The 26,423-nt window shown below is 36.3% G+C and overlaps 2 protein-coding genes across 10 annotated transcripts; both read right to left on the reverse strand.

Moving 5' to 3' along the window:
* Positions 1-11,196: 11,196 nt before the first annotated feature.
* Positions 11,197-12,654, reverse strand: LOC141046402 (uncharacterized). The gene is made up of 2 exons (XM_073540086.2): positions 12,507-12,654; positions 11,197-11,884 (listed from the first exon to the last, which is right to left on the reverse strand). The coding sequence occupies exons 1-2, from the start codon at positions 12,652-12,654 to the stop codon at positions 11,532-11,534; spliced, it is 501 nt and encodes a 166-aa protein (XP_073396187.1). The 3' UTR covers positions 11,197-11,531.
* On the reverse strand, positions 12,537-26,181 carry LOC112294241 (uncharacterized). 9 transcript variants are annotated; one of them, XM_073540081.2, is made up of 14 exons: positions 25,633-26,181; positions 25,361-25,465; positions 24,997-25,042; positions 23,691-23,768; positions 23,228-23,294; positions 21,875-21,981; positions 21,383-21,432; positions 21,054-21,120; positions 17,581-17,665; positions 16,965-17,091; positions 16,282-16,377; positions 14,209-14,350; positions 13,000-13,365; positions 12,537-12,673 (listed from the first exon to the last, which is right to left on the reverse strand). In XM_073540081.2, the coding sequence occupies exons 1-13, from the start codon at positions 25,743-25,745 to the stop codon at positions 13,093-13,095; spliced, it is 1,356 nt and encodes a 451-aa protein (XP_073396182.1). In that variant the 5' UTR covers positions 25,746-26,181; the 3' UTR covers positions 12,537-12,673; positions 13,000-13,092. The 9 variants fall into 9 exon arrangements, with proteins under 9 accessions (XP_073396182.1, XP_073396183.1, XP_073396179.1 ...); XM_073540082.2 differs by having other exon boundaries at positions 12,538-12,676; XM_073540078.2 differs by having other exon boundaries at positions 12,576-12,714.
* Positions 26,182-26,423: the final 242 nt, after the last annotated feature.

The following is a 26,423-nucleotide window of genomic DNA, read 5'->3' on the forward strand; positions in this document are numbered from 1 at the left end:
AGAAGGATTTCTCTATTCGGGGTTTTCTACTAGGCTTGCTCTTGGGTGGTTTTGTGGGAAAGGTTATCTTTCGTAACTTCCAATCTATGTATGGATTATGCTTTTCCAACCAGGAAAGACCAAGAATAACAGGATTTGATGGGGTTCTAATAATATTAAAAATAATATGATTACTATGGCCCTTAAACGTCACTTCTATAGGTTCTGATTCATGGGTGACACTACCAAACAATAAAGGTCGTCCATCTATGACCTCAACGTGAATAGGTTTGGATTTTTGTACTAAAGGGATCTTATGACGCTTTGCAACTTCCTCGTCTAAAAAACAAGCAGATGCTCCTGAATCTAATAATGCTAAGGTTCTGAGTTTCTGAGGGCCAATAAGCAAAGGGATTGTAAAACAAAGGGCAGGTTGAACGGAAAGAAAGGAACTTGGTTGTTGTTGCGATATTTCACTGTCCAGCCGCACAGTTCCTATTGAGGCTGGGCATCCTCGTTTTCCTGAATAAATGCGCCCCTAGTCTTGATAATACGTCGATTTTGCTTCTTGGAACAGTTTCCCACTTTGTGACCTTCTTCACCGCAATATAAGCATAGACCTTCCTCCATGCGCCGCTTTTTTTCTTCTAGAGTAAGAGATTTGACACGTACCCCATCAATTTGCATGTCTTCTACCTGTGAATGTGAATTCACGTTGCTTGCTGACATAATTGGGGTGTGGCGAAACGTATGTTGTCTTGAACGTTGATCTTGGCGACGTTGGAATAGGCAGTTATCACACTTCACAGCTTGACTAATAGCTTCGTTGAGCGTTTGCGGATCAGGAAGAGTTAACAGCAAATCCTTCACATCGTCCCTTAAACCCCAATAGAATTGACTCATTAATGCTTCTTCGTCCCAATTGATGTCGCATGCTAATTACCTGAAGTTCGATGCATAGATTGATGTAGAACGCATTCCTTGTCGTAGTGATGTCACGGACACAAAATACAGACTTGAAATCTAACAAGAAGTTCAAGAAGAAGTGGCAAAACTAGATTAAACAGATGAGTACAAGAATAACACCAGAAAGGTGAGCTAGAACTCCAAGAGATGTGTTATCGAGACTGAAGAACTCTTCAGCCTCGATCCCTATATATACTCCTACTTAGGAAGCTTCTCGAGCTACTTCTATTAACTAGGAAGCTTCTAGAAGGTTCTAGAGGCTTCTTTTCTAGAAGGTTCTAGAAACTTCTCGAGCTACTTCTATTAACTAGGAAGCTTCTAGAAAGTTCAAGGGGATTCCTTTCTAAAAGCTTCTAGAAACTTCTCTTCTAGAAGGTTCTAGACACTTTCCTTCTAGAAGCTTCTAGAAACTTCTCTCTAAAAGATTCCAGAGGCTTCTCTTCTAGAAGGTTCCAGAGGCTTGTTTTCTAGAAGGTTCTAGCAACTTCTCTCTAGAAAGTTCTAAGGAATATGTTCCTAACATCACCCCCTCCTTTAACTTCGAGGTCTCTGAGAAGCAATGTTGTTGATCAGTACCAACGCAAGAAAATGAAGATCTGTCACATAACTTCTGCTATGAATTCCAACTGTTGTTCACGAGGCAAGTGATTCATCGACCCTTGAAGCCAACGGTAGTGGCCCACGCCTTCGACTTCTGACCAAGCATGAACTTCCGTGTCCTCATTGTGAAATTGTCCTACAAATACGCCTTCTGGTTGACCATCGTAAGCAGGCTCGATCTCAAATACGATCACCAGTGATCGGTTACTCGGTATCCTCCGTCGTCGTTGTGGTACATGTAGTTCTTCATCTCGGGGTCGCCTTCGTGAGCTACTCGGTTGCGATACTCTGACTGGCATAGTATCTATCTTTTGGCTATCCATATCAAAAGACCAAACTACGATCTATCTTGGAGAAAATAACTACATCAACTATGAATTTTGCTGGTGCTCTCCCCTTTTCTTATATTGTTGGGAGAACAAGCTTCAAAAAGAAGCTATCATCGAATTGATTTAGGTTTATCGAGATATCGTTGATGAAACTTCTGTACCTTTTGTGGCGCATTCGCAAGATTTTCAGTTGGCTCCCACGTTCGCTCATTAATATCATAGCCGCACCAATGAACAAGATATTCTAACTTTCCCCACCTTCGCCGTGAATCCAATACCTTTTGAACCTCGTATTCTTCGTGGTTCTCGATTTCAATACTAGGTGGCGGACATTGCACTCTTCCAGGAAAAGATGACTCTCGATAAGATTCCAACAGAGAAACATGAAAGACTGGATGTACCTTCATAGAAGCCGGTAACTCCAGCCGGTATGCCACTGGATTAATTTGCTTCTGGATGATAAATGGTCCCAATCTTCGATAGTCCAACTTATCACATGGTCGCTTGGTCTTGATATTTCGTCGAAGAAGCCAAGCTTTGTCTCCAACTTTGAAAGTAGGTGCTCGAGTCCGAAATCTATCTGCAGACGTCTTATAGGATTCTTGAGCGGATTGTAATTGAAGCTTCAACATAGTTTGAAGCTTTGATAGTTGCTTCGCAAATCCTTCAGTTGCTGGATTGTTATTTGTTGACGAACTCAATAAATCAAGCTTCGGATGATATCCATAGTTGGAAAAGAATGGTGTTTGTTGAGTCGACGCATGGAGGGTGTTGTTATATGCAAACTCGGCTAGCAGTAGATATGCAGTCCAATCGTCTTGCTGATAGTTGATGCTGCATCGTAAGTACTGCTCCAAGACTTGGTTCACCCGTTCCATTTGGCCATCAGTTTGAGGATGAAAAGCTGAAGAAAGCTTGATATCCACCTTCAATATCCCAAAGAGAGATCTCCAAAACTTTGACATGAACTTGGTACCCCGATCTGATATGATATCATCTGGTAGTCCATGATATTGATACACATTATCGAGAAAGAGTCTTGCTGTGACTTCACTGGACGATGTCTTCTTACAAAGAACAAAGTGTGCCATCTTCGTAAGCCGATCTACCACGACAAAGATGTTGTCAAATGAGTTTGATGATGGCAAGTCCGTGATGAAGTCCATAGAAATTGAAGACCATGGTCGACGTGGAATTGGCAATGGCTGTAGAAGTCCATAAGGGTGATGCCGAGGATTCTTAGATCTTGAACAGATGTCACAAGAGAGGACAAAATCTTTCACATCCTTCCACATTTGGGGCCACCAAAAATCTCGGGAAATAAGCTCCAAGGTCTTGTTGAATCCAAAATGTCCCGCAGCTGGAAAATCATGGCGAGATTGAAGAACTCGGAGTCGTGCTAGTCCTTTTGGAATGTACAATCGCTCTTCAAAGTATAAAAGATCTCCCTCTACCTTGAACTTGTCGTCATTGGTACGTTGCTTGATATCAATGGCTACTGAATCTTTAATGGTCATAGCACGTACCTGGTTTAGGAAGTCAGCATCAAATGATACAATAGTAGCACAAAGTTGAAATCTCTCTGGCTTCAATAACATTGTACATTGTTGATCAAATGCTGCTTCTCTAGCCTTTGGTGCAAGATACGATCTCCTTGATAAAGCATCGGATAGTCTTTGCTCTCTTCCAGGTCAATAAGTGATAACAAAATCGAATCTAGATAGCGACATATTCCACCGAGCTTGACGCCGATTTAAAACTCGAGCCGTCATGAAATACTCCAAATTCTTGTGATCCGTATATACGGTTACTGGATGTGCAGCTCCTTCAAGAAAGTGACGCCATTCTTCGAAAGAATCCACTATAGCAAGAAGTTCCTTATCGTGGATCTCATAATTGATTTCAGCAGCAGAGAACTTCCGAGAATAGAATGCAACTGGATGGAGCTTCTTATCTTCACTCATTTATGAAAGCACAGCTCCCAAAGCAAAATCTGAAGTATCAGTTTCTAAATAGAAGCCCTTTATAAAGTCTGGATGTACCAAAATTGGAGCTGTAGTAAATGCTTTCTCCAAATATTGAAATGCCTTCTCCGCCAAAGGTCCCCATTCCAACTTATCCTTGCATGTTAATCGAGTGAGAGGAGCAGCAATTTGAGAATAATTCTTGATGAAGATCCGATAGAAGTTAGCAAAACCAAGAAAGCATTGTACGTCTCTAACCGTCTTCGAAACCTCCCAAGACATGATTGCTTCTACTTTCTTGGGGTCCATCTTCAAACCTTCTGTAGTCGCAATGAACCCCAAAAATTCCATCTCCGTCTGGTGAAATAAACACTTTTCTAATTTGGCATATAGTCCTCGCTTGCGTAGTTTCTCCAAGACCAAACGAACATGCTCCTCATGCTCTTCCTCGTTTTTAGAGAATATTAGAATATCGTCCAAGTAGATGACAACAAAATCGTCGAGGTGTTCTCGAAAGATGTCATTCATCATATGTTGGAAAACCACTAGAGCATTGGTAAGACCAAAAGGTATGACATTATATTCGAAATGACCATACCTTGTACGGAATACTGTCTTCCACTCATCTCCTTTCTTGATTCGTACGAGATTATAAACTCCCCTTAGATCAATTTTTGTAAAGATCTTCGCACGTCCAAGTTATTCTAAGAGACTAGAAATCAAGAGTAATGGGTAACGATTTTTCTTTGTTACCTTGTTGAGGCCTCGATAGTCCACACACATCTGTAATGATCCATCTTTCTTCTTCACAAATAAGATGGGTGCTCCAGCTGATGATTTTGAATGACGAATGAAGTTCTTGGCTAGATTTTAGTCGATGTACTTTCGTAACTCTACCAACTCCGTTTGCGATAGATTATAGATTGGGCCAAAAGGTGGTTGTGCTCCTTCTTGCAAGTCTATGGCACAATCATATGGTCGGTGTTCCGGTAGTATGTCGGCGTTCTTCTTTTGAAACACGTCTTCAAAATCTTTATATTGCTCCGGTATACTTGTTGTTGAGATCTTCTTCTTGGTAGTTGAAGCCGCATAAATGACAAATGGAGTGCCTTCCTTAGATGATCTTATAAACACTCTTGCTCCAATGAATAAGGATTTCTTTTTTCGAGGTTTTTTACTAGGTTTTTTCTTGGGTGGTTTTGTGGGAAAAGTCATCTTCCGCAACCTCCAATCTATCAATGGATTATGTTTTTCCAACCAAGAAAGACCAAGAATAATACGATTTGATGGGGTTCTAATAATATTAAAAATAATATGACTACTATGGTCTTTAAACGTTACTTCTATAGGTTTTGATTCATGGGTGATGCTACCAGACAATAAAGGTCACCCATCTATGACCTCAACATGAACAGGTTTTGATTTTTGTACTAAAGGGATCTTATGATGCTTAGCAAATTCTTCGTCTAAAAAACAAGCAGATGCTTCTGAGTCTAGTAGTGCTAAGGTTCTCAATTTTTGAGGGCCGATAAACAGAGGGATTGTAAAACAAAGGGCAGGTTGGGAAGAAAGAAAGGAACCTGATTGTTGTTGGGATATTTCATTATCCAGTCACACGGTTCCTACTGTGGCTGGGCATCCTCATTTTTCTGAACAAATACTCTCCTAGTCTAGACTATGCCTCGATTTTGCTTTTGGGGGCAGTTTTCGACTTTGTGGCCTTCTCCACCGCAATACAAGCATAAATTTTCCTCCATACGTTGCTTTTTTTCTTCTATAGTAAGAGATTTGATACGTACCGCATCAATTTGCATGTCTTCCACCTCTGAATGCGAATTCACACCGCTTGCCGACATAGTTGGAGCATGGCAAATTGTATGTTGTCTTGAGCGTTGGTCTTGGCGACGTTGGAATAGGCGATTATCGCACTTCACAGCTTGGCTAATGGCTTCATTGAGCATTCGTGGATCAGGAAGAGTTAACAGCAAATCCTTCACATCATCTCTTAAATCCCAATAGAATTGACTCATCAACGCTTCTTCATCCCAATTGATGTCGCATACTAATTGCCTGAAATCCGAAGCATAGACTGATGTAGAACGCATCCCTTGTCGTAGCGACCGGATCTTTGTTGTAGCCCATCGAACCTTATCGTGTTCACCAAATGCTTCCGCAAATGCTTCCAAAAAGGTTTCGAAGTTGTTTAATATGGATGATCATTTCTCAAACAAAGGAGTAAACCATGATAGAGATTGTCCCGTAAGTAAGGTTCCAAGAAGTCCAACACGTGACTCTTCCATTGGATATCGTTCGGGCTGTAAAATTATTATCAACCTGATTTGATTGACGAATCCTCGAAACTTGGAATGTTGTCGTGTTGTAATACGAATATACAGTGAAAATAAAAAGAAAGGGGAATTTTATTAATATTCAGTTACCTCGAATATTGGGAGCATCAACCAATTCCAGTACAAATACTGAGTGGTCAGGTTCAGTCACTCCGTTACAGTCAGCTGAGGCATACTGAAATGCTCCATTCGATTCCAATAACGGGAGTCAGCAAGAAGAGAAGGACCAATTCACATGACGGGTTCGAGGAGCCAATTGGATCTAATTTCGATAATCCAATCCGGGTCTTCTTATCCAATATGAGACCTGAATTGGCCGGTCAACCCAATGCAGTCTAATTACGGGAAATCCAGGTCTTACTACGGGTCTTAGCCAATGTGACGCGAGGACCAATTTGACCCAATTACGGGAACATCCAGGTTACTACGGGCATCTTTCCCAATATAGGACCTGAATTAGTCGGGCGACTCAATGTGGTCCCGATTACGGGATTCGATTCTGTTTCAGGCTGTCCTGTTCTCTGTGCCGTTTCAGGGAACGTTGTTTTCGGAAAATGGATTTCTTAAAGGTAAAAACGGAGGAGAAAGCTTGACGGCAAGAGCCAATTTCGGATCCAAGCTTGAGGTGGGAGCCAATTCCGGATCTAAGACGGAAGATTGAAGAAATTTAGAGGATAAGGTTAGGGGGGATATAGTTTTGAGGAGGGAGGTTTTTTTTTCGGGGAATCGGGGGGGGGGGGGGGGGGGGGGGCTAGTTTTCAAAGCTTTTGCAAGGTTACCAATTCGGATTCATTGGAGGTTTTTGGAAGATCAAGGGAATTAGAGAGAGGAGCTTCATGCTTCGGGTCGGGGAAGGAAAGACATAGAATTTGGATTTTTCTTCTTCGTAGAGTTTTGGGAAGACTGAGGCAATCGCTGCTGAAGCCAGTGTTGTAATGGTGAATCGGGATTTTTGAATAAAGTGGGTTTGAATACTCTTGACTGTTTTGCAAAATCGAGTTATGTCTGTGATTGAAGGATTAAAGGGGTGTCTATAGGATTGAGTATGCGGAGTGAATGAAATTTATTGGGTTAATCTAACAGGACAGTCAGTGGATACAAGATCGTAAGTACAAAGGGGTATTGAAGATTAACAGTTTGGGTTGTTCGGGGTTCTCTGTAACGTCTAGAGACCTATTGGCTGGGAAAAAAAAAAAAAAAAAGACTTCGACAAGCAGTCGAAGAGCATCCGTATAGATTTACAATACATTGTTGCAGTCGTTTATATTCCAGCAGTCAAAAACTGATAGACTGCTTGACTATCGGCGAATCTCCATACTACCTTCTACAGCCAGACGCCCGGCGCGTTCTCGAGCAGGAAAGCACGTAATACGACAACGTGTTCCATCAAACTTATCTGGAAGGCTAACTCGAGGCTCCTTATGTTGTAGAACTAGTGGTTCTTGTCGAACCTCAGGTAAAGTTGTTTCTCCAAGTGCCGAAATTTGAGGGTGGTGTAGTTTAGATTGTGGTATCCTAGATACTCCATCATTATGAAGCCTTGCCACCACTCCTTCAATCTCTACAGTTCTTTGTGATAACGTAGCGAGGGCATTCATAATAGCATCTAACTTAGACTCCAAACTTTCTGTCATACTAATGTCTTGACCTCCGGCCATTCTAAAAGAAGGACAAAAATGACCCTATAAGAGGCAATATTGGTTTATAGGAGGGTAATCCACAACCTATAAAATGCCTTAAGAATTTCAAGAAGAGGGGTAATCCACTCTCTCCAAGAAGAATAAGACTCCAATATTGTAACAGAAGAAGTATCAGTTTAGAGGAGGGTAATCCGCAACCTCTAAAAAATGCTAGTATACCTTCATGTAGAGGGGTAATCCACACTCTACTAAGAAAGAACTAGCTCTGATATCTCAAGTTAGTGTAGTCTCAACAAACTGTCACGGACACAAAATACAGACTTGAAATCTAACAAGAAGTTCAAGAAGAAGTGGCAAAACTAGATTAAACAGATGAGTACAAGAACAACACCAGAAAGGTGAGCTAGAACTCCAAGAGATGTGTTATCGAGACTGAAGAACTCTTCAGCCTCGATCCCTATATATACTCCTACTTAGGAAGCTTCTCGAGCTACTTCTATTAACTAGGAAGCTTCTAGAAAGTTCAAGGGGATTCCTTTCTAAAAGCTTCTAGAAACTTCTCTTCTAGAAGGTTCTAGAGACTTCCCTTCTAGAAGCTTCTAGAAACTTCTCTCTAAAAGGTTCCAGAGGCTTCTCTTCTAGAAGGTTCCAGAGGCTTGTTTTCTAGAAGGTTCTAGCAACTTCTCTCTAGAAAGTTCTAAGGAATATGTCCCTAACAAGTGACCGGATCTTTGTTGTAGCCCATCGAACCTTGTCGTGTTCACCAAATGCTTCCGCAAACGCCTCCAAAAAGGTTTCAAAGTTGTTTAGTATGGACGATCGTTTCTCAAACAAAGGAGCAAACCATAATAGAGCTTGTCTTGTAAGTACGGTTCCAACAAGCCCAACACATGACTCCTCCATTGGATAGCGTTCGGGTTGTAAAACTGTTATTAACCTGATTTGGTTGACGAATCCTCGAAACTTGGAATGCATACCATCGAACTTGTCCGAAAAGCTAACTCGGGGCTCCTTATGTTGTAGAACCAGTGGTGCTTGTCGAACCTCAGGCAAAGTTGCTTCTCCAAGTGCAAAAGTTTGAGGCTGGTGCAACCTAGATTGTGCCATCCCAGATGCTCCATCATTATGAAGCTTTGCCACGACTCCTTCAATCTCTGCAGTTTTTTGCGATAACGTAGCGAGGGCATTCATGATAGCATCTAACTTAGACTCCAAACTTTCTGTCATACTAATGTCTTGACCTCCGGCCATTCTAAAAGAAGGACAAAAATGACCCTATAAGAGGCAATATTGGTTTATAGGAGGATAATCCACAACTTATAAAACGCCTTAAGAATTTCAAGAAGAGGGCTAATCCACTCTCTCCAAGAAGAATAAGACTCCAATATTGTAACAGAAGAAGTATCAGTTTAGAGGAGGGTAATCCGCAACCTCTAAAAAATGCTAGTATACCTTCATGTAGAGGAGTAATCCACACTCTACTAAGAAAGAACTAGCTCTGATATCTGAGGTGAGCGAAGTCTCGACAAACTGTCACGGACACAGAAATATAGACTTGAGATCTAAAAAGAAGTTCAAGAAGAACTGGAAAGAACTATATTAATCAGATGAATACAAGAACAACACCAGAGAGGTGAGCTAGAGCTCTAAGAGATGTGTTGTCGAGATTGAAGAACTCTTCAGCCTCGATTCCAATATATACTCCTATTTAGGAAGCTTCTCAAGCAACTTCTACCAACTAAGAAGCTTCTAGAAGGTTTCGGAGACTTACTTCTAGAAGGCTCTAGAAACTTATCTCTAGAAGGTTCTAAGGACTATGTTCCTAACATCTTCTACCAACTAAGAAGCTTCTAGAAGGTTCCAAAGACTTGCTTCTAGAAGGTTCTAGAAGCTTGTCTCTAGAAGGTTCTAGAAGCTTGTCTCTAGAAGGTTCTAGAAACTTGTCTCTAGAAGGTTCTAAAAACTTGTCTCTAGAAGGTTCTAAAGACTATGTTCCTAACACTCTTAAATAAATATTTAAAATAATACTCATACGTACAAGTTTTGGATTTTAAATTTAATCTTTTTTTATAGATAATGTGTATCTATATATATATATATATATATATATATATATCTATCTATCTATCTGGAGAGAGAGAGAGAGAGAGAGAGAATCAAGATATAAAGTAATATATTGGGATTTACAATAGAAGAATGAATTGATCCTTTTCATGATCTATTTTTATTTTATATTTATATTGTATTCAAAAACCTTGACTTCTAACAAAGACTTTTTTTTACCATGTAAAAAACCTTTGGAAAAAAAATCCACCATGACTTTTCAAAATAGACCTCTGGATATAATGACCCCAAAATCAACCCAACTTCCAACATCCTAATCAGACATCAGATATTCATGTGGCATGTGTAGCTATGTTATAGATTGTGAAATGCATAGGTGAAGGTATTGCAAAAGTAGGCTTTACATGTCAATGGTCATGGTTTAAAGGATTTTGTTTGTTTGTTTGTTTGTATGTTTGGTAGGGTGATAAGAATAGTTTGTTAATGCCATTCATTATACTTTAAGTTTTTTATGCACTTCTTCATGCTAATTAGAATATAATCTCCACACCTTTTACCTGATATAATCTCTAACTTTACCTTCACTGCAATGAACAACCATGAAATATGAAATTTGGTTAGCAACAATAACACCTTCCCACAAAGAAAAAAAAAAAGAAAAAAAAAAAAAAAAAAAAAAGAAAAGAGAATGGCACACCAAGAACAGTATTTGGATAAACATTTAAAGCATATCTTACAATCAATTCCTCAAATCCAATTTACTGGATAAATAGCTCACTGTACTATGCTGCCCAAGAATTTCAAAATCACCAAAAACATTGCGATATTGCCATTCTATAATAAAAATAAAATTCAAATATAAATACAGACATCTTTCATGATATTCATGGTTGAACATCTTATTTTATTTTAAATATTTAAAAAATAAAAATAAAAAATATATTGTAATATCTAATTCTATTTGTTAATTGAATATCAGAATTACAATTGAAGTTGAAGTATTTTGGATGATTTTAAAATATTATGTAATGTATCAATAAAGTGTATATGTATGTGTATACATGTATGCATATGTACATTAGCTTGTTAAATTTAAAAAACTGTTAATGTTACATTTCCAATTGATATTGTGGCATCCCATGTCACCTCCACATGATTTAAATTGACTAAAAAAATTTACTTCTATGCTTAGGGTGCATTTGGCAGTCTAATATTTCACTCCAATATTGACCCAGAATAGAATAAATTGAAAAATAAGTTCTTGGTATTTTTGGGAGCCAAATAATAATAATAATAATAATAATAATAATAACAAAAAAAAACAAATTTTTGAATTAATTCTTTTAAAAACAAATATTCTATTTCTATAAAAAAATAACTTGCAATTTATTTTTTTGTGAAATATCCACTATCTCCCTCTCTTATACCAAAGAAAGGAAAAAATGTGCAAAAGAAAGAGGCATATTAATAGCTAGTTGTCTAGTGGGAGTTCATGCGGGGTGTAACAATATCAATTAGAGATGAAGGGTTAACAACAGTCTAAGTTTATACTTACAAAGCTTCAAATGTGATTTCAGGAAGTGATCTTCTTGTGCTACTAGGACAAACAAGCATATTAGTGTGAATAATTATATTATTTCTTTAAACAGAATACAATACTATCAATATGGTACAAGTATTGCAATAACTGTTCTGAGTATAGATTGAACATGCAGAGTGAGAGATTTGCACCTGAGCTTCCAGTGTGGCATCCCTCTCTTCAGAGCGCAAAATGAAATCAATGTCCAAATACTTGGAGCCACCCATCTCAGGCCAGGAGCATTGGGCAACTGATACAAAGGAAGGAGCACCACTACCACCAACCCACAGTTGCTGTGTTGGTGGGTTTGACAACAGGTTGAGGGCCTCAATGCCAAAAATGCTGATGGACCCATTCAATGATGCCATCATGACTCTGCCATTCATCTCATCCACAAGCAACTTACTGATGACCCCTGGTTACATGCCCAACCAGAACACTCAATTTGATTATTAATCCAAATGAAAAGCAAAAAAATAACAACAGCAGGTGATACAATCCCATTTGTGTTTACAACTCAGGTGCCCCTAGAACAGAAGTGTTAGTGTTGCCATGTATATATGCATATGAAATATATATATATATATATATATATATACATTCATACACACACACAGAGAGAAACATAAACACACATATCATACACTTCATGCATTTTTAGAACACCAGGGTCTACTGCAGAAGTTACAAGAAAACTGTCTCTTAGTGCAATGGCTTTGATTGTTGACCCAACAAACAGCAGCAGTAGGAGAAGGATGCAATTGTGGTACTTGATTAGGTGTAGGGTGTTGTGTTTGGATTTAGGAGCCCTAAACCCTGGTTCTAATGACCTCCATCCACCCAAGGACAGAAGGGGCAACTCTAACAGGCACATGAAGAGCTCTAGGAAGCTAATGCTGTAAACCTGCATGCTGAGGGTTAGGGTTTCCTCCTTCCTTTTGCAACTGGACAGCAAGTTTTAGGGTTCTGACTCTGCACTTGTGATGAGCAAAGTAGAACAGGAGTTGTGTGTGGGGGGGGGGGGGAGTGCAACCAACCAGCATTTATGGTCCATTCAGAGAGAGGCATAGTTTGGTCCCTGCCTAATGGCAATGAGTAGAGCAAGAGGTGCCCAGTGTTTGTGACTGCAATCAGCAACCCCCTTCTAAATATAGCTGCCACATGGGTTGCCCCCCTTGGCTTCATTTCATATGTAATGCTAGGCCTGCTAATGTATCCACATACTTTATTTTTTTATTTTGACACCTACAGATTTGATCTGCTGCATTAGAAACAAACATATTCTGTAACTAAAAAGCACACAGCAAACTGAACAAAAACAAATGCAATACAATCCGTGGGGTTTTTCTCTGAAGATTGGTATTTTTCTTCCCTAAGCTCCAGAAGGTTCTTGAGGTACTTAATGAATTATTGGAAGTGTGGGTATTCAAGTTGGGTAAAGTATATATATATATATATATATATATGCAGTAGAATACAGTCTGCATGTACCATACAACAAGATGCATACAATGAAAGAGAAGCAGGTACCTGAAGAGAGAAGAGCAGAAGCTAGTCCCCATGTGCTGAGGGATGGAGAGAGGGGCATAGACCTTGTTGGGGGATCCAGGGTCCACAGTGTCATTAGCAAACATCTCTGGCAGCACCTGGGTGGGATGTGGGCTTCTTCTCAGTATCCAGCAGGTGCAGAGGAGTGTCTGGGCCACATGCATACATGCTCAGGTGGGTGGGGTCATACAGCAGGGAAGTGTAGTGAGAGCCTGGGGGTGCATGGCTCTCTCCAAAGCCAACAAACCCATCCATGAACCAGGTGTGGATGCAGCCAGCCTTGTCTGCTGAGGCCAGGTGGATGGAATTCCTTGCCCATGCCACTGTGGTGATGGGTGCCCTGTGGCCCTGCAGCAGCACAAGCAGCAGAGGCTATGTAATGAGAATTCACTATCTCTTCTGTCCTTTCTGTTTACCCCTCCCTGTCCTTCCTTCCTGCCCTACCTCTCTCCTGTTTCAGAATTGTGGCCCTTCTGAGCCCATGCCAATTCCTGCTATGTACCATTGCTACCATTGCAAAGTTTGGTGCACACCCCACCCTGCACTAATACAAGGTGTTCTGACAGTGAAATCTTATGTTTCTCTCTCACCATCAATGAACCACATCCTTCTTGTTTATGCCAAAAAAAACCAGAAGAAAAGCAGAAGTATAACAAGGAGAAGAAGATGTGTGTGCACTTTCTAATTCACCAAAACACACAATGGTTGCACCTCTTATTTTTATGTTACTACCAACATACCCTTCTCATTGCATTTCATTGTCAACCTGAATGGAGGGAATAGCATATTTCTACCTTCATGGAAGCAGGGTGATTATCTATCACAAGGTAATACTTTCGAAATCAATTGAGACATGTATTGTGTGAAATATCAAGTTTAGGGTTTATACTTTGCATAACTCCATGACAGAAGTAGGTACTCCACTTATTAACATACAACTCATTCACACTCACTCATTGGATTTCTATACTCTTATTCTAACTTATTTCTGTTGAAAATAAGTTTCTCATTACTTTGTGCTGGATATTTATTTTTAGTTCTTAATATAACTATTGAAATTTACATGGACAGAAATAACATGGAGTCTTCATTCATTTTTACAATATAAATATACAAGAAAAAGAAAAAGAAAAAATATTATTATTACATATGTATTTTTAATCATGGTGCGAGATAAGAGAAGGGAGGGACCTTAAGTGAGGCGAGAAGCTTCCAAGAGGCACAGCAGAGAATGAGGATGGTGGTGCCAGCTGTCACGCTGGCGAGGTGTCCGCTGGGGCTGATCCTGAGATGCCTTACGTTGGGAATGGGAATCTGCTTCAACACAGTTTGCCTGCCTGAATGGGAATCATTCCAGCGTTTTAAAAAATCTCAAATCATGGATCCTTTGCTACTGCTAAATTAAGATTCATTACTTGTCATGGTTGCACACCTTTACAACCATTCACTTAAATCCAAGTTTATTCAAAAAATTGTGAGGTTAAAAGGGGGGTATTATGTACATGTGAACAACACAAGAAGAAGAAGCAGAAGAAGATATTGAATAAAATATTCAATATGTAAAAAATAATTTAATCTCTTCTTCAACTACCTAAAAATTTTAAAATGAACCCACTGGTGTTTTCAAAAGTATCATTTTATGGGACAATCAATCATTGATTAAATATTACTCTTTCTTTTGGAATAAGCCAACATGTACATTTGATATCTTTTCAATGAAAGGAGTGATAAAAACAACTTGTTGGCCTTGATTTAATATATACATTTATGATAAGAAAATAAACATGTATTTTTTAAATAATAAACACAATTAAATTTCTATTTTTGATATACATGCAGTATATATATATATATATATATATATATAACACATGGATATTAATCCATGTAAGTTGGTATCAGTTCAATTATACCACATCGACCCAAGCCAAAACTTGTATCACTCATTAACACTACTAAAAATTAAAAAAAAAAAAAAAAAAAAAAAAAAAAACTTGTTCACGTGTTGAACCATAGCCTCATGAACTAAATTATCCACGTGTTATTTATTTATTTCGATGTTAACAGCATAGAATGCTAGTAGTGTTGTAAGGTAAAATTAATTACCCTTGCAAATCCATCAAAGTATCTACCTCTTAATTCAATACTACAGCTGGTGTTTATTCTGGAACTAAAGCAGTCTTAAGATTTTACTTGAGAGATATGTAGCAACACTGAAAGCTTAGAAAAGAAAAGAAAAACAGTAAAAGTAAAATTGGACATAAATAGTATGAATATTTATTTTTGAAGCAGTTCAAAATTTCTTCTCATTATGCCAAATATTTAAAAACAAAAATTTGAACTTAAATAACCAGGAAAATAATTACTCTTGTATATGTCTATTTCTGAGAATTTAAAAGAACTCATTGTTAGGTCTGCATATTTAAAAATAAAAAAATATATATAGTTAACATATTACACTTCTGATTTTTATAATGATTAATTTTCATTTTTTTCCCAAATAAAGTCTATATCAATCACATGAAAGCATACATCATTCATAATCTGTATTCAATAAAATTGCTAGTTTCATTATCACGAAACTTTTTACTTAATACTGCTTTGTACTCAGGTGACAAGATGAGAAGCCACACATTTTTAAATGTTTTGATTGGTTAAAATCAAGAAGATTTTTTGAGTTGGATATATAATTAGAAAATAAGTCAAGAAGCCTTAAGTAGAAAATATGAGGTAGAATGCACTTTTATTTATAATAAAAGCTTTGTTCTTAAAAGGCACATGAAATATATCAAAAGTTTGCAGAATGATACAATATTTTGAAAAATTTACAAGTTAACATTTTAAGTGCTTAGAGCTGAAAATATGACATTATAGTAATTGCATTTCCTAACACAAGATTTTGATCAATTATTTTTAAACTACAGAATGCCTTGGTTTTTAGTAATAGAATAATAAAAATTAATTACTTTAAAATAATTTCAGAATAAAAATTAAATACAGTATATTGTATATATAATTAGTAATAATAAAATACATCTAAATATTATCCCAGTGGATGGCAAGAATGAATTCATACATTCATAATAATAGTTTTATACATTTTTATCTGATGCAAATGTTATTGGTGGAATCACTTTATCTTGGTGTGAAAAAATTACACAATTTAAAAAATAAACTGTGAAAAAATAAGTGGAGAAGACCACCATAGAATGAATATTGAGTAAAGGAAGAAAACAGATTTGAAGGAAGAAGAGATGACCATACGTATGAGCCAGCAAGCAATAACACATGATTCTGTGTTGGAATGCCACTATCAGAAGGTACTGGAAGATGGCCACTGCAATGGGCTCCTCCTCATACCTGCTTGCATAATTATTTTGAGTGTCATCATTTAGAATATTATAGTTTTGAAATACATAAAAACATATTGCATTTCTCCTTCTTAACTTGATTATTTTTCATTTTTTATAATTTTAACTTGTAAATTTCTTAAAGTATAAAGCCAACCAAAAGAAACTTCTAAATTTCAGCCAATAACAAGATGTAAAAGTTGTAATGTTTTTACCATCTCCCCTGAATATTAAAACCCCTTGTATTTATGTTTTGAGAGCAACAACCAGTCATATTGTGTAAGGTTTAAATGCTGGAATGTAAGGAAACTAGCGAGAACTTTGTGCCCAGGCTACATAGGAAAACTCTTTGAGACCCAACTTTCTTTCTAGTGTCTGACCTCATAAGTTTACATGAACCACATATTATAATTATGAGATGGTACCCACTGCAGTGAAGAGTGAGGTTGTTCTTTGTCGCACACTGTGTATATGTTATTAAGCATACTTTACACGAAGATATTGGAAGGAAAGATTCAGTGCACCACAAGCTAAGCTTTGACAATTGTTTAAAGGGCGTGGGATACTTTATAGTTACAAGTATTCAGTAAAACCCACCTCATGGCCACTCTGCATGATGGTGTGACACAGCTCCATAGCCGGACCATGTTGTCCTTGCCACAACTAGCAATGACCTGACGTTGATGACAAAAATCCATGTCTGTCACAGAACCTAATATGAACACTGGTTATCCCACCCCATTCATTCCCCATCCCTATTTCAGTCTGTGCTTGCAAAATCCATTACTACAGACATATCTTAATAATAAATATTGATAAATAAACCATTCCAGATCTCATGAAAATAATACTGGAATCTATAAACCCTATGTCAATCAAACAACACCAGCACTCTTCAAATGAAAATCAATAGATTTAACTTTCATTTCATCATTTACTGATGTGCTCTTCAAACTGATCGTACTGAAGTTAAAATGCTCATATCAATAAGCACAATACAATTCTAATGAACAATATGAGTCGTAGTGGAATGATCACAAGCCTAGAACATTGTGCAATGGCAACTGTTGCTGTTGATGGTTTTTGTTACTATTTCTTCAAATTTTCATATGCTGTGGATCCATGACACAGACACAAATAAGAATGATGTCAGAGAGGCTGTTTGTATGCTGGGAAAGTTTAGAATTCCTTTCTTGGTAGTCCAATAATATACCTGCAAGAGATGCATCTTTGGACAAGGAGGCAGCAACAATTGGGTCATCTCCCGTGTCCCAAGTGATGCAAACCAAATTGGTTCCCTGCATAGGAAATGAATACCACTGGTGTCTGTTTCTCTTGGCAAGAACCAGAATGTCACAAAGAACCTTTTGAACCCTTGTTCTAAAGCAGGTCCTTAGACTACCAAATATCACAGCAACTGTACTTATGAAACTGAATAATTGCATATATATGAATTGCATAGATATTCAATTAGATATGAAAAATTGGTATTCAAGCAGCAAACCATGAAATATTTGAAGCAAGTTACTCAATGAAGTATCCAATAATAATAAAAAGAAAAAAAAAATATTATTATTATTTACAAGGAAAAGGAAAATTACATGCATTAAAATGTTATTCTTCAAATATGATAGATCAGGAGTATCCACACTTAGGTTGTTTCACACATAATTTTACATGTAGTAAATGAGTTTTTTTTTTTTTTGAAGTTCAATTTCATTTTAAACGTTTTTAATTATTTAAATAATTTTTTATTGAAACCAGTCAATGATATATGATGCCATTTTTATTTTATTTTTTCTCAATTTTATTAAATTCCAAAAAATTAAACTATTAATATGCCACAAGCCAAATTTGTTTTTCCAATGTAAATGTAAATGAGGAACACTCTCAAGACTAAAACAATTTTGCCACAATTTCATTATAGTGGTTTTTGTATTTTATATAAAAAAAAACATGGTTACAAAAAAAAATCAATAAATTCTATTCTGTTTTTATAGATATCACTTTTTATATGAATGCATTAGAATAGAAAAATAGAGATTTTATAGTTTTCTGGGGTTTTTAGAATGTGATTTTTTTATTAGAGTTCTTAAGAATCACAAGAATTTTGTTTTAAATTTTCAAAATTTCAAAAAGAAATTATTAATTTAATTTATATATCAAAATCTGAAAGAACATTATCAAAGTTCACGAAAAAATATAAGAATTGATAACAGTAATTTTTAAAATTATCATCAAATTATATATATATATATATATATATATATGTATTGGAATATTTCCAAATCATTGATAGTGACCTCAAATTTTTGTAGTTACACATGCACAAGTTCTGCAATTGCATCAAGACTCATTCTCAATCTTGTGCTTCATAATTTAGAGTTACACACTTAAGAATAAAATTCTGTATGTCAACATATGTGATCAGCTAAGAAAAATATTAATAAGATGTTACATAATGTATCAATATAATTATTATATTTCTTACACATGAAGGTTTATGTAATACTTTAAAGTTCAAGCATATTTATGTGTTTACAAATGTTAAAAAAATAAAATAATCAAGTATTGAATGTCTATATTAAAAATATTTCAAATAATTTTAGCACGAGTTTCTTGTAAAAGTGCATATATATATATAGTAAGTTATTACACAAGTAAAAATGAAGCAGGTAGATCCTTACGTCATATTTTTATTTAAAAAATGATTAAGTTTATATTATTATTTTCAAAATAAGAAAAGAAAAGAAAAGAAAAAGGATATACCATAAAATATTTTGTAGAAACAATTTTATATTATAATATGCAATTACAAATTTAAATTAAGTTGAATTAAAAATTTCTAATATGTGATAGCTGAAATTAGAAGCCATCAAGTTGTAGACCTGATCTTTAGAAATGTTAAATCATAACCCATTTTAAAATTACTCCTCTAAAATGCAGTAGTTGTAAGGCGATATACATTTCTGTGTACTAAAATTTGCATTAGAAAAGTATTTATTCATTTATTCTTCTTTAGTACCAAATATTGTGTAATTGTTTCACGAAATAAAATATTTAAATATAGAAAAAATTAAAGAACATTTTATTCAAACATTACATTCAAATAATTATTATATTCGATTTTCATCATTCACAAGCTTATAACTCAATTTGATATTAAGTTTCAAATTATATTTAAAATAAATAACCCTGAATTACGCATGTGTATTTTTATCTTTAAAATCTACTACGACTATGTCCAAATGCATGAGATGACTATGTATCTTGTATTTTTATCCTCTGAAACCCAATTCCAGGGTATATATTTTTTTATAAATCAGTGGAAAATTAAATTTGATATACCTCAGAATAATAAAATCTTTAATCCACTAAATTACACATTATGTTCTAGAGCAAAAACTTAATATCAAAATTCTTAATCCTAAAATTGTATCTAAATTTAAAAAAAATTAAAAAGCACATCTTAGAGTTTAAATTCAAAATCTTGTTAATAGAATTCTACCATCACAATAGCAGTACTTATATGTATTTTAAATAAGAAATATTTATAATTCAAATAAATTATATATATATATATATATATATATACACAGAGAGAGATTAAAAATTCTGAATAGAAATTTGAACATAATACTTTATACATGTAACTAAATGTCTGCATAAAATAACCACATTTAAAAAAATAGAAATTGAATAATCTGTATATAAAACATATGTTTGATGAGGATTATTTGTTGATTGTTGATTGTAAAATAATGCCATAAATCTCATTTGAAGATGTGGGATGAAATTGTATTGGCTTCAATGTTGGTGGTCAAGGCATGTCATTAACATCCAAAGAGAAGACAATGCTCCAAATTTGTATGGATGATAATTAGCACTTCGGCTTCGGCATGTTGCAGTCCACGAATTGAACAACTATGCTTTTTTGTAGTTCAACTAACATCAGAATACCTTAAACCAACAACTTATGGTTTTTCAACTATCTCAGGGAGGTTTTGGAAAAACAAAATAAAACAGTGAAGCAATAAGGTTATGATGTGCTACAAAAGCCATAGTGGTTTAATGGATATAAAATTTTAAAGTGCTTTACTCTTTGAGCCCTTGAACCAATACATAGACTTGGCCAAAACCATCCATAAAAACACATTAAACCACCACCTCCATCACACTAAACCACCAACTTCATCCTTGTAAAGTTTGCCAACCATTGGTGGGCTTGGAATGGACCTAGAATCTTTGTACAAAATAAATGGTTGTTTTTGGGTTTGTACAAGTGCGGTTTCTGACAAGGTCTATGGGTTGGTTTAGGGATGTGAGCTGATTTAAGGTATTTTGGCATTAATGCACAAGAGGAATCCCTAACCAAATACCCTTAAATATAATCATATAAAATTTCTAAGCAATGAAAAAACTTATTGATAAAAAGTAAAGGGATGAAATCTGACAACATTGTACCTTTTGGCAAACTGTGTAGACTTCAAAGCACTACACTCTGCATGCAACAAAATTACATTCCTACAATTCTTTGATTGAGGTTGAGATTTTTGCTCCCATGTCTGTATAGACAGAAGATATAGAACAATAAAATAAAACTGGTCTAACAGTAGAGTGAGATCCTTCATCCAGAGAGGATGTCATGATCTAAGGTTAGGGTGAAGGGAGATAAAGCAGTGGTACCTCAACAAAGTAGTGGATGTAATCCATTTTGTGTGGCACCTTGATTGTTGCAATGGGCCCAAATCCACTGCATGTTTGCACACACACACTCCACACACTCACTCTCACTAACAAAGTAATGAATCCTTCTTCTTCTTCTTACTTTTCTTTTTCTTGTATTTGTTTCTTCAGGCACTCAAAATATTCTAAGACAGGCTCTGGCTTGGCAACCTTAGAATGGGGGTTTAGGGTTTTAGGGTTTTAGGGTTTCTTCATCACCCCATCCTTATTCAGACATTTCAGAGGGTTTCCATTTCAGTTTCACAGGAATAGGGTTCAGGGTAGTATACCTGGCAATGTGGGCACCAGCGACCCCCATGTATGGATCTGCAGATTTCTCCTGCAAGGCAACACCCAAAACCAGGGTGACACTCATCATTATCATCATCATCTGAACTGAACCATCAGTCCTGAATACATGCTCATTAATTGCTCTTCACTCTGTTGAAGCCACACACTCTAACATATATATATATATATATGTATATACACACACACATACACACTGGCTTTGAACATCTGACTCTAGGCATCATTGCCCCAAAGTTGGCCATCCACTCACCACATCCAGGCAGGCCTCCAAGGACTTTTGTAATTTCCATACTACATCCCCAGATCAACTCTTTTCCATACAGTTTGTGCCATCTGTGAGTATAAAACTTACAGGGTGGGAAGGGAAGAGTGGTGTGTGATTCCTCACTCACCGCATAGGTTATAGTGTTTTCAGTATTCCAAGCTTGGCTCAAAGGATCAAGATATGACACAGGGATGTGAGGGCTTGCCTGTGAATGTTTCAACTCCCAACAACAAAGCCAAGAGCCTCCACCTTCTAACTTAGCAGCAGCCACCACTATTGTCTCATCCTTTGAAAATGCACAAATCTCAATCTCTACAACACAATAACAACAATACACAAAAGAATGATGCATAAATTACATAACAATAATAGTAATAATAACAACAACAACAACAACAATAACAACCACACTACATATAAGAGGGATTCTTATAGCTAAGTATTTCATTGATGTGTAAATAACCCACGAAACTTAATAAATCTAATTAAAATACATCTGGAGTTCATACCAAGAAAAATTTCTGCAAAATTTTGTTAAAAAATGGATTATAGATTGAAAAATCAAGAATAATGCATTAAAATATCTTGAAAATAGAAAAAAGAGCTACACAGAACTTTTTGAAAAAAAAAAGAAGCAAAAAAGCAAAAAAAAAGAAAAAAAAAAAAAAGAAGAGTATGTTTAAAGGAATTGAAATTTGAAAATTATTACATTGTTCCATAAACATAATCTGTTACAATGTGCAACTTTGATGTTCTGTTTGTATTTCAAGGTTGTTTATTATTGTTAAAAACTAGAAGGAGATTTTCGTCATAAAATAAAAAGAATTTAGTCATGTGTTGAAAGTAGAGTTAAGGAAACTAAAGACATAATCAAAATTATCAAGAATCTGCATTTAAATTAAGGGGCCAAAATAGTTGATTGATTCTATTCATAATTTCTATAACATGATTTTAAATAGGAGTGGATTTACAAAGACTTTGTAATAAAAAAAATTTGATTTTTTTGTGATTTCTTAGAAAAAATATCAATATCTTACACTGCCTTTTGATTTAACAAAAACCTGATAACTGAACTTTTCATGGTTTAAAAAACCACTAGCCCTTCTCGTTTAACATTTTAATGAGATTTTCTGATCTGAACTGGTTTTGATATATAATATGTACAATTATCACATGAAATCTTGATATATATATATATATACTCTTATTTCAAAAGAAACGAAAAAAAAATGAGTCAAAAATTTCTTTTTATAAATGAAGCTGAAGTATATGATACTTATATGAGATTGCTGAAATTTAAATTGATCTGTTGTGTGTGAGAATTTAAATTATTGTGAGCAGTCAAATCCGAATTTACTAAATTATAAATAAAAATGAAATCAACTTTTAGAGTTTAGTTGAAATTACAAAAGATAAAAGAGGTTTTCTTTGGGTATTGATACTTTGAGGGTGTGTCTTAGATAAACAATGGTTATGCTGTAGATCTTGAATCATCACTAAAAATGAGGCACAGTCTGAATTATTCCATCTTTGAAAAAAAGTGAAATAGTTTGCCCACCTGCATTACATTGCATGATGAAAGAAGTGCCCACTTTCCTTTGAGTCCGCATATCAAAAACTGACACCTAAGCATCCAAAATACAACTCAAGGGATATTTGGGTCAACATTTAGTCCTTCATCTTTGCATCCAAAGACAATGTTACATAAGAACAAATTAATTCTACATATCAAGGAATTGTTTGAAGATTAGCTCTTTATCTACTATGACTTTAGTGTCAAAACTTTGACCCATCCTTGTTAGACTGACCTCAAAACCAACACACAAAATTCATTTTCATTTCTTCTAACATCTCCAGATATATATATATATATATATATAGGGAGAGATAGATAGATAGATATTGCAAGGATGTCGTAGCCTATTTGAAACACCATGTACACTGAGGAGTTTTTTCTGCATACAATGACAACACAATGATCATAATTATAAGTAAGAAAGATAGTAGCTTCAAATGGATACCTGAGAGGACTTGGATTTCAATAGCTCACATGCACCCACTATACAACCCATACTGGATGCAACAACTGCCACAATGCTCTACAATTCACCATCCACAGTAATCACACATTAATAAACTCAGAAAATTTGTCCCATGATAACACTTCTGCATTGTTCAGCTTAACATTGAACTTTGCATCTGTTGGAGAATTTTTTGTAACCTGAATCTCTAATAATCCAATTTTAAAATAGATTTCTCATTCTTGTACCTACTTTCTGAAATGAAACTGTGTGTCACCTAATCTGATTTCTGGCTATGGTGTTTAAAATCTCATGTGACAATCACACATTAGTACAAATGTTAATGTTCCTATGATTGTTGAGAGTCAGTTCTGGAGTAAGTAGGATTTTGGCTTGCAATGAATTAAGTTTCAACATGTATGCATCAGAAACTTATTACTTAAAAACATTTTGTCTGCTTCAGTCTCAAAATTCCTCACTTGCCTACAGACTTTTCATGAAATGTCAATTACAATTACAGGCATTCCACAAGTATTAAATCAGCAAACATTATGCCAACTTCTTTGCATTGAGCTTAATTGTTTTTGACTAGAAATTTCATTGATTATTTAATATCTGTCTGTTTGTTCAAAATTATTATGAATAAAAAGAAGAAAATAAAAAATAAAAAATAGATGATGAAGCTTGAAAAATATGTCAAAGAAACTTACCCAAGACAACATGTGGTTTTCTCATTCAAAACATTGCTTTATAATGAGATATTTGAATACATGTAACTGAAATTAAATGTTTGGTAAATAATTGTGGGACAGGAATCCATTTGCTTAAAACTACAGATTTGTACAATAAAACTACATGTAAAAAGAATTACAGATCCTGTGTCCAACATGATGTGTATGTTCTTCTTTCTTGCTTTCTCAGTTATATCAAAGAAGTGATTGATTCAAATTATGACCATTGATTTTCACTAATATAAAAATGTCGGTTGGAACCTAGGGTAAAATAGAATTTGTTTTGGAAAGTGAAGGTGTATTGAGGAGATGAGAAAATGGGGAAGCACTGCAAAGAATATGAAGTTGAAACAGTCAATGAAAACAATCTCAGTGTGGCATGTGAGAGGCCAGGAAGTGATAGAAAGAAGAGGGCCAGAGAGAGGGAGGTAGCAAATGGAGTGAGCTTGGGATGTAGGCAGAGCCTGACCACAGGCTGTGCTGTGGGTCCCCTTGCAGAATGGTGATTGTGATTGTGATGGAGATGGAGAAGATGCTGAGCATTACAGCCCTGGTTGGAATCTGTTGGGCCTTACCTCCACACTGTCTTCAGGGGTACTCACTGGCACTGCAAACCCATCCCTGCACAAGAAGAAGAAGAAGAAGAAGCACCACCACCACCACCATTCACACCATCAACACCGCCAGACTAGAGAGTGTGTGTGTATGTGTGAGTGAATGAATGAATGACCACATTCTCATGGAATAATGGTAGGGGAGAGGAGCAAGGACAATGTGGTAGAACACTGTAGCACAATCCAACAATCCCCTACATTAGAATTACTGCACCCACCAAACGTCTGTCAAGTTGTGTCAGGTTACGGCACACGCAATTCGACCCTACTGTTGCAGGCGACTCTTCCGCACCCTCTCCTTAGTTATGACAAGTACAGATCTCACCTCCAGCGATGAAGTCCAGAACCGATGGCATAAACGACAGTGCGGCTGTCGAGAACGGCAATTTGAGCCAGTCGCCCCAATATAACCGAAAACCCAAAAGTATGCCTGCAGAGTCGAAAACAGGGTCCGAGATTGTGAGATTCCTGAACCACCGAGGCATGAAACGATTCATGAGAGAGAGAGAGAGCGAAATGGGCAGGAGATCGAAATGAGCAAGGGGGGGGGGGACCCAGCAATTGCAAACACCATGGAACGGAAGGCACGATTCTTACAGAGACTGAACTTGGAATGCAGGAGAGGAATCCTGTGAGGCTCTGTCCCTGCGGCGTCGTGGCAGCCCCGGGATGGGGCTCCCGGAGTTTTTCCTGGAATCCATGCCGACCATGGCGAGACAAGTCGCGGAGATGACGGCAACCAGGCACGACGCTGGGCACGCATCACATCACATCGCATCGCAGCACAGCAGCAGTAGCACCACCATCATATCCGCCTTTAGACAGTGCAATGCGGCAACTCCAGCACTCGGCGACCCTCACGCCACGACGACGAAGACGCCCTTGCCCTGTGCCCTATGGAATCGTTGACAACATCAGGATCCAATGCCCCCCCTTCCCCTTCTCTCATCTTCTCCTATTCTGATCGACATCGCTCTTATTCTCTCAAAATTCCACACCAGGCATATCTATGGGTGGTTTGCAACACATCAAACTTCAGGAGTATTCGTCAGTTTTCATTCCTCCTTTCTTTGCTCAATTTTTAAATACTGACAAAAGGAATGCCTACTGTATTTCAATTTTACTGTTAACATGATTTTATCAGAAATTGACTTTAATTCACCTATTTACTTCGTTTCAGAAATTTTTCTCGTTGTGATCTTTAACAGATTACAGAACGTACATTTAAGTTTTATCTTTGATGTATGTATTTCAAACACTAACTGCTCAAATTCTTCTGTACATTTTCATCAAAATGTACAAGTTTCTTTTTGGAAAACATTTAAAAATAAAAAATAAAAAATAATTGAATGAGAAATTGCTCTCTGCATGTGACCAGGTTTAGGATT

This window comes from Physcomitrium patens, chromosome 17, assembly GCF_059467195.1.
Source record: "Physcomitrium patens ecotype Gransden chromosome 17, ASM5946719v1, whole genome shotgun sequence".
In the NCBI taxonomy this organism is placed as follows: Eukaryota; Viridiplantae; Streptophyta; class Bryopsida; order Funariales; family Funariaceae; genus Physcomitrium; species Physcomitrium patens.

Bases quoted from the DNA above. Each gene is read 5' to 3' on its own strand.
- LOC141046402 (XM_073540086.2), bottom strand. From the start codon at position 12,654: ATGAAGCCAAGGGGGGCAACCCATGTGGCAGCTATATTTAGAAGGGGG. The intron at 11,885-12,506 runs GTTGGTTGCACT...GCATGTAACCAG, and splicing joins TGAATGGACCATAAATGCTG to GGGTCATCAGTAAGTTGCTT.
- LOC112294241 (XM_073540081.2), bottom strand. From the start codon at position 25,745: ATGGTCGGCATGGATTCCAGGAAAAACTCCGGGAGCCCCATCCCGGGG. The intron at 25,043-25,360 runs GTGAGATCTGTA...CTTCTTGTGCAG, and splicing joins TCTGGACTTCATCGCTGGAG to GGATGGGTTTGCAGTGCCAG. The intron at 21,433-21,874 runs GCAAGCCCTCAC...GTTGCCTTGCAG, and splicing joins GGGAGTTGAAACATTCACAG to GAGAAATCTGCAGATCCATA.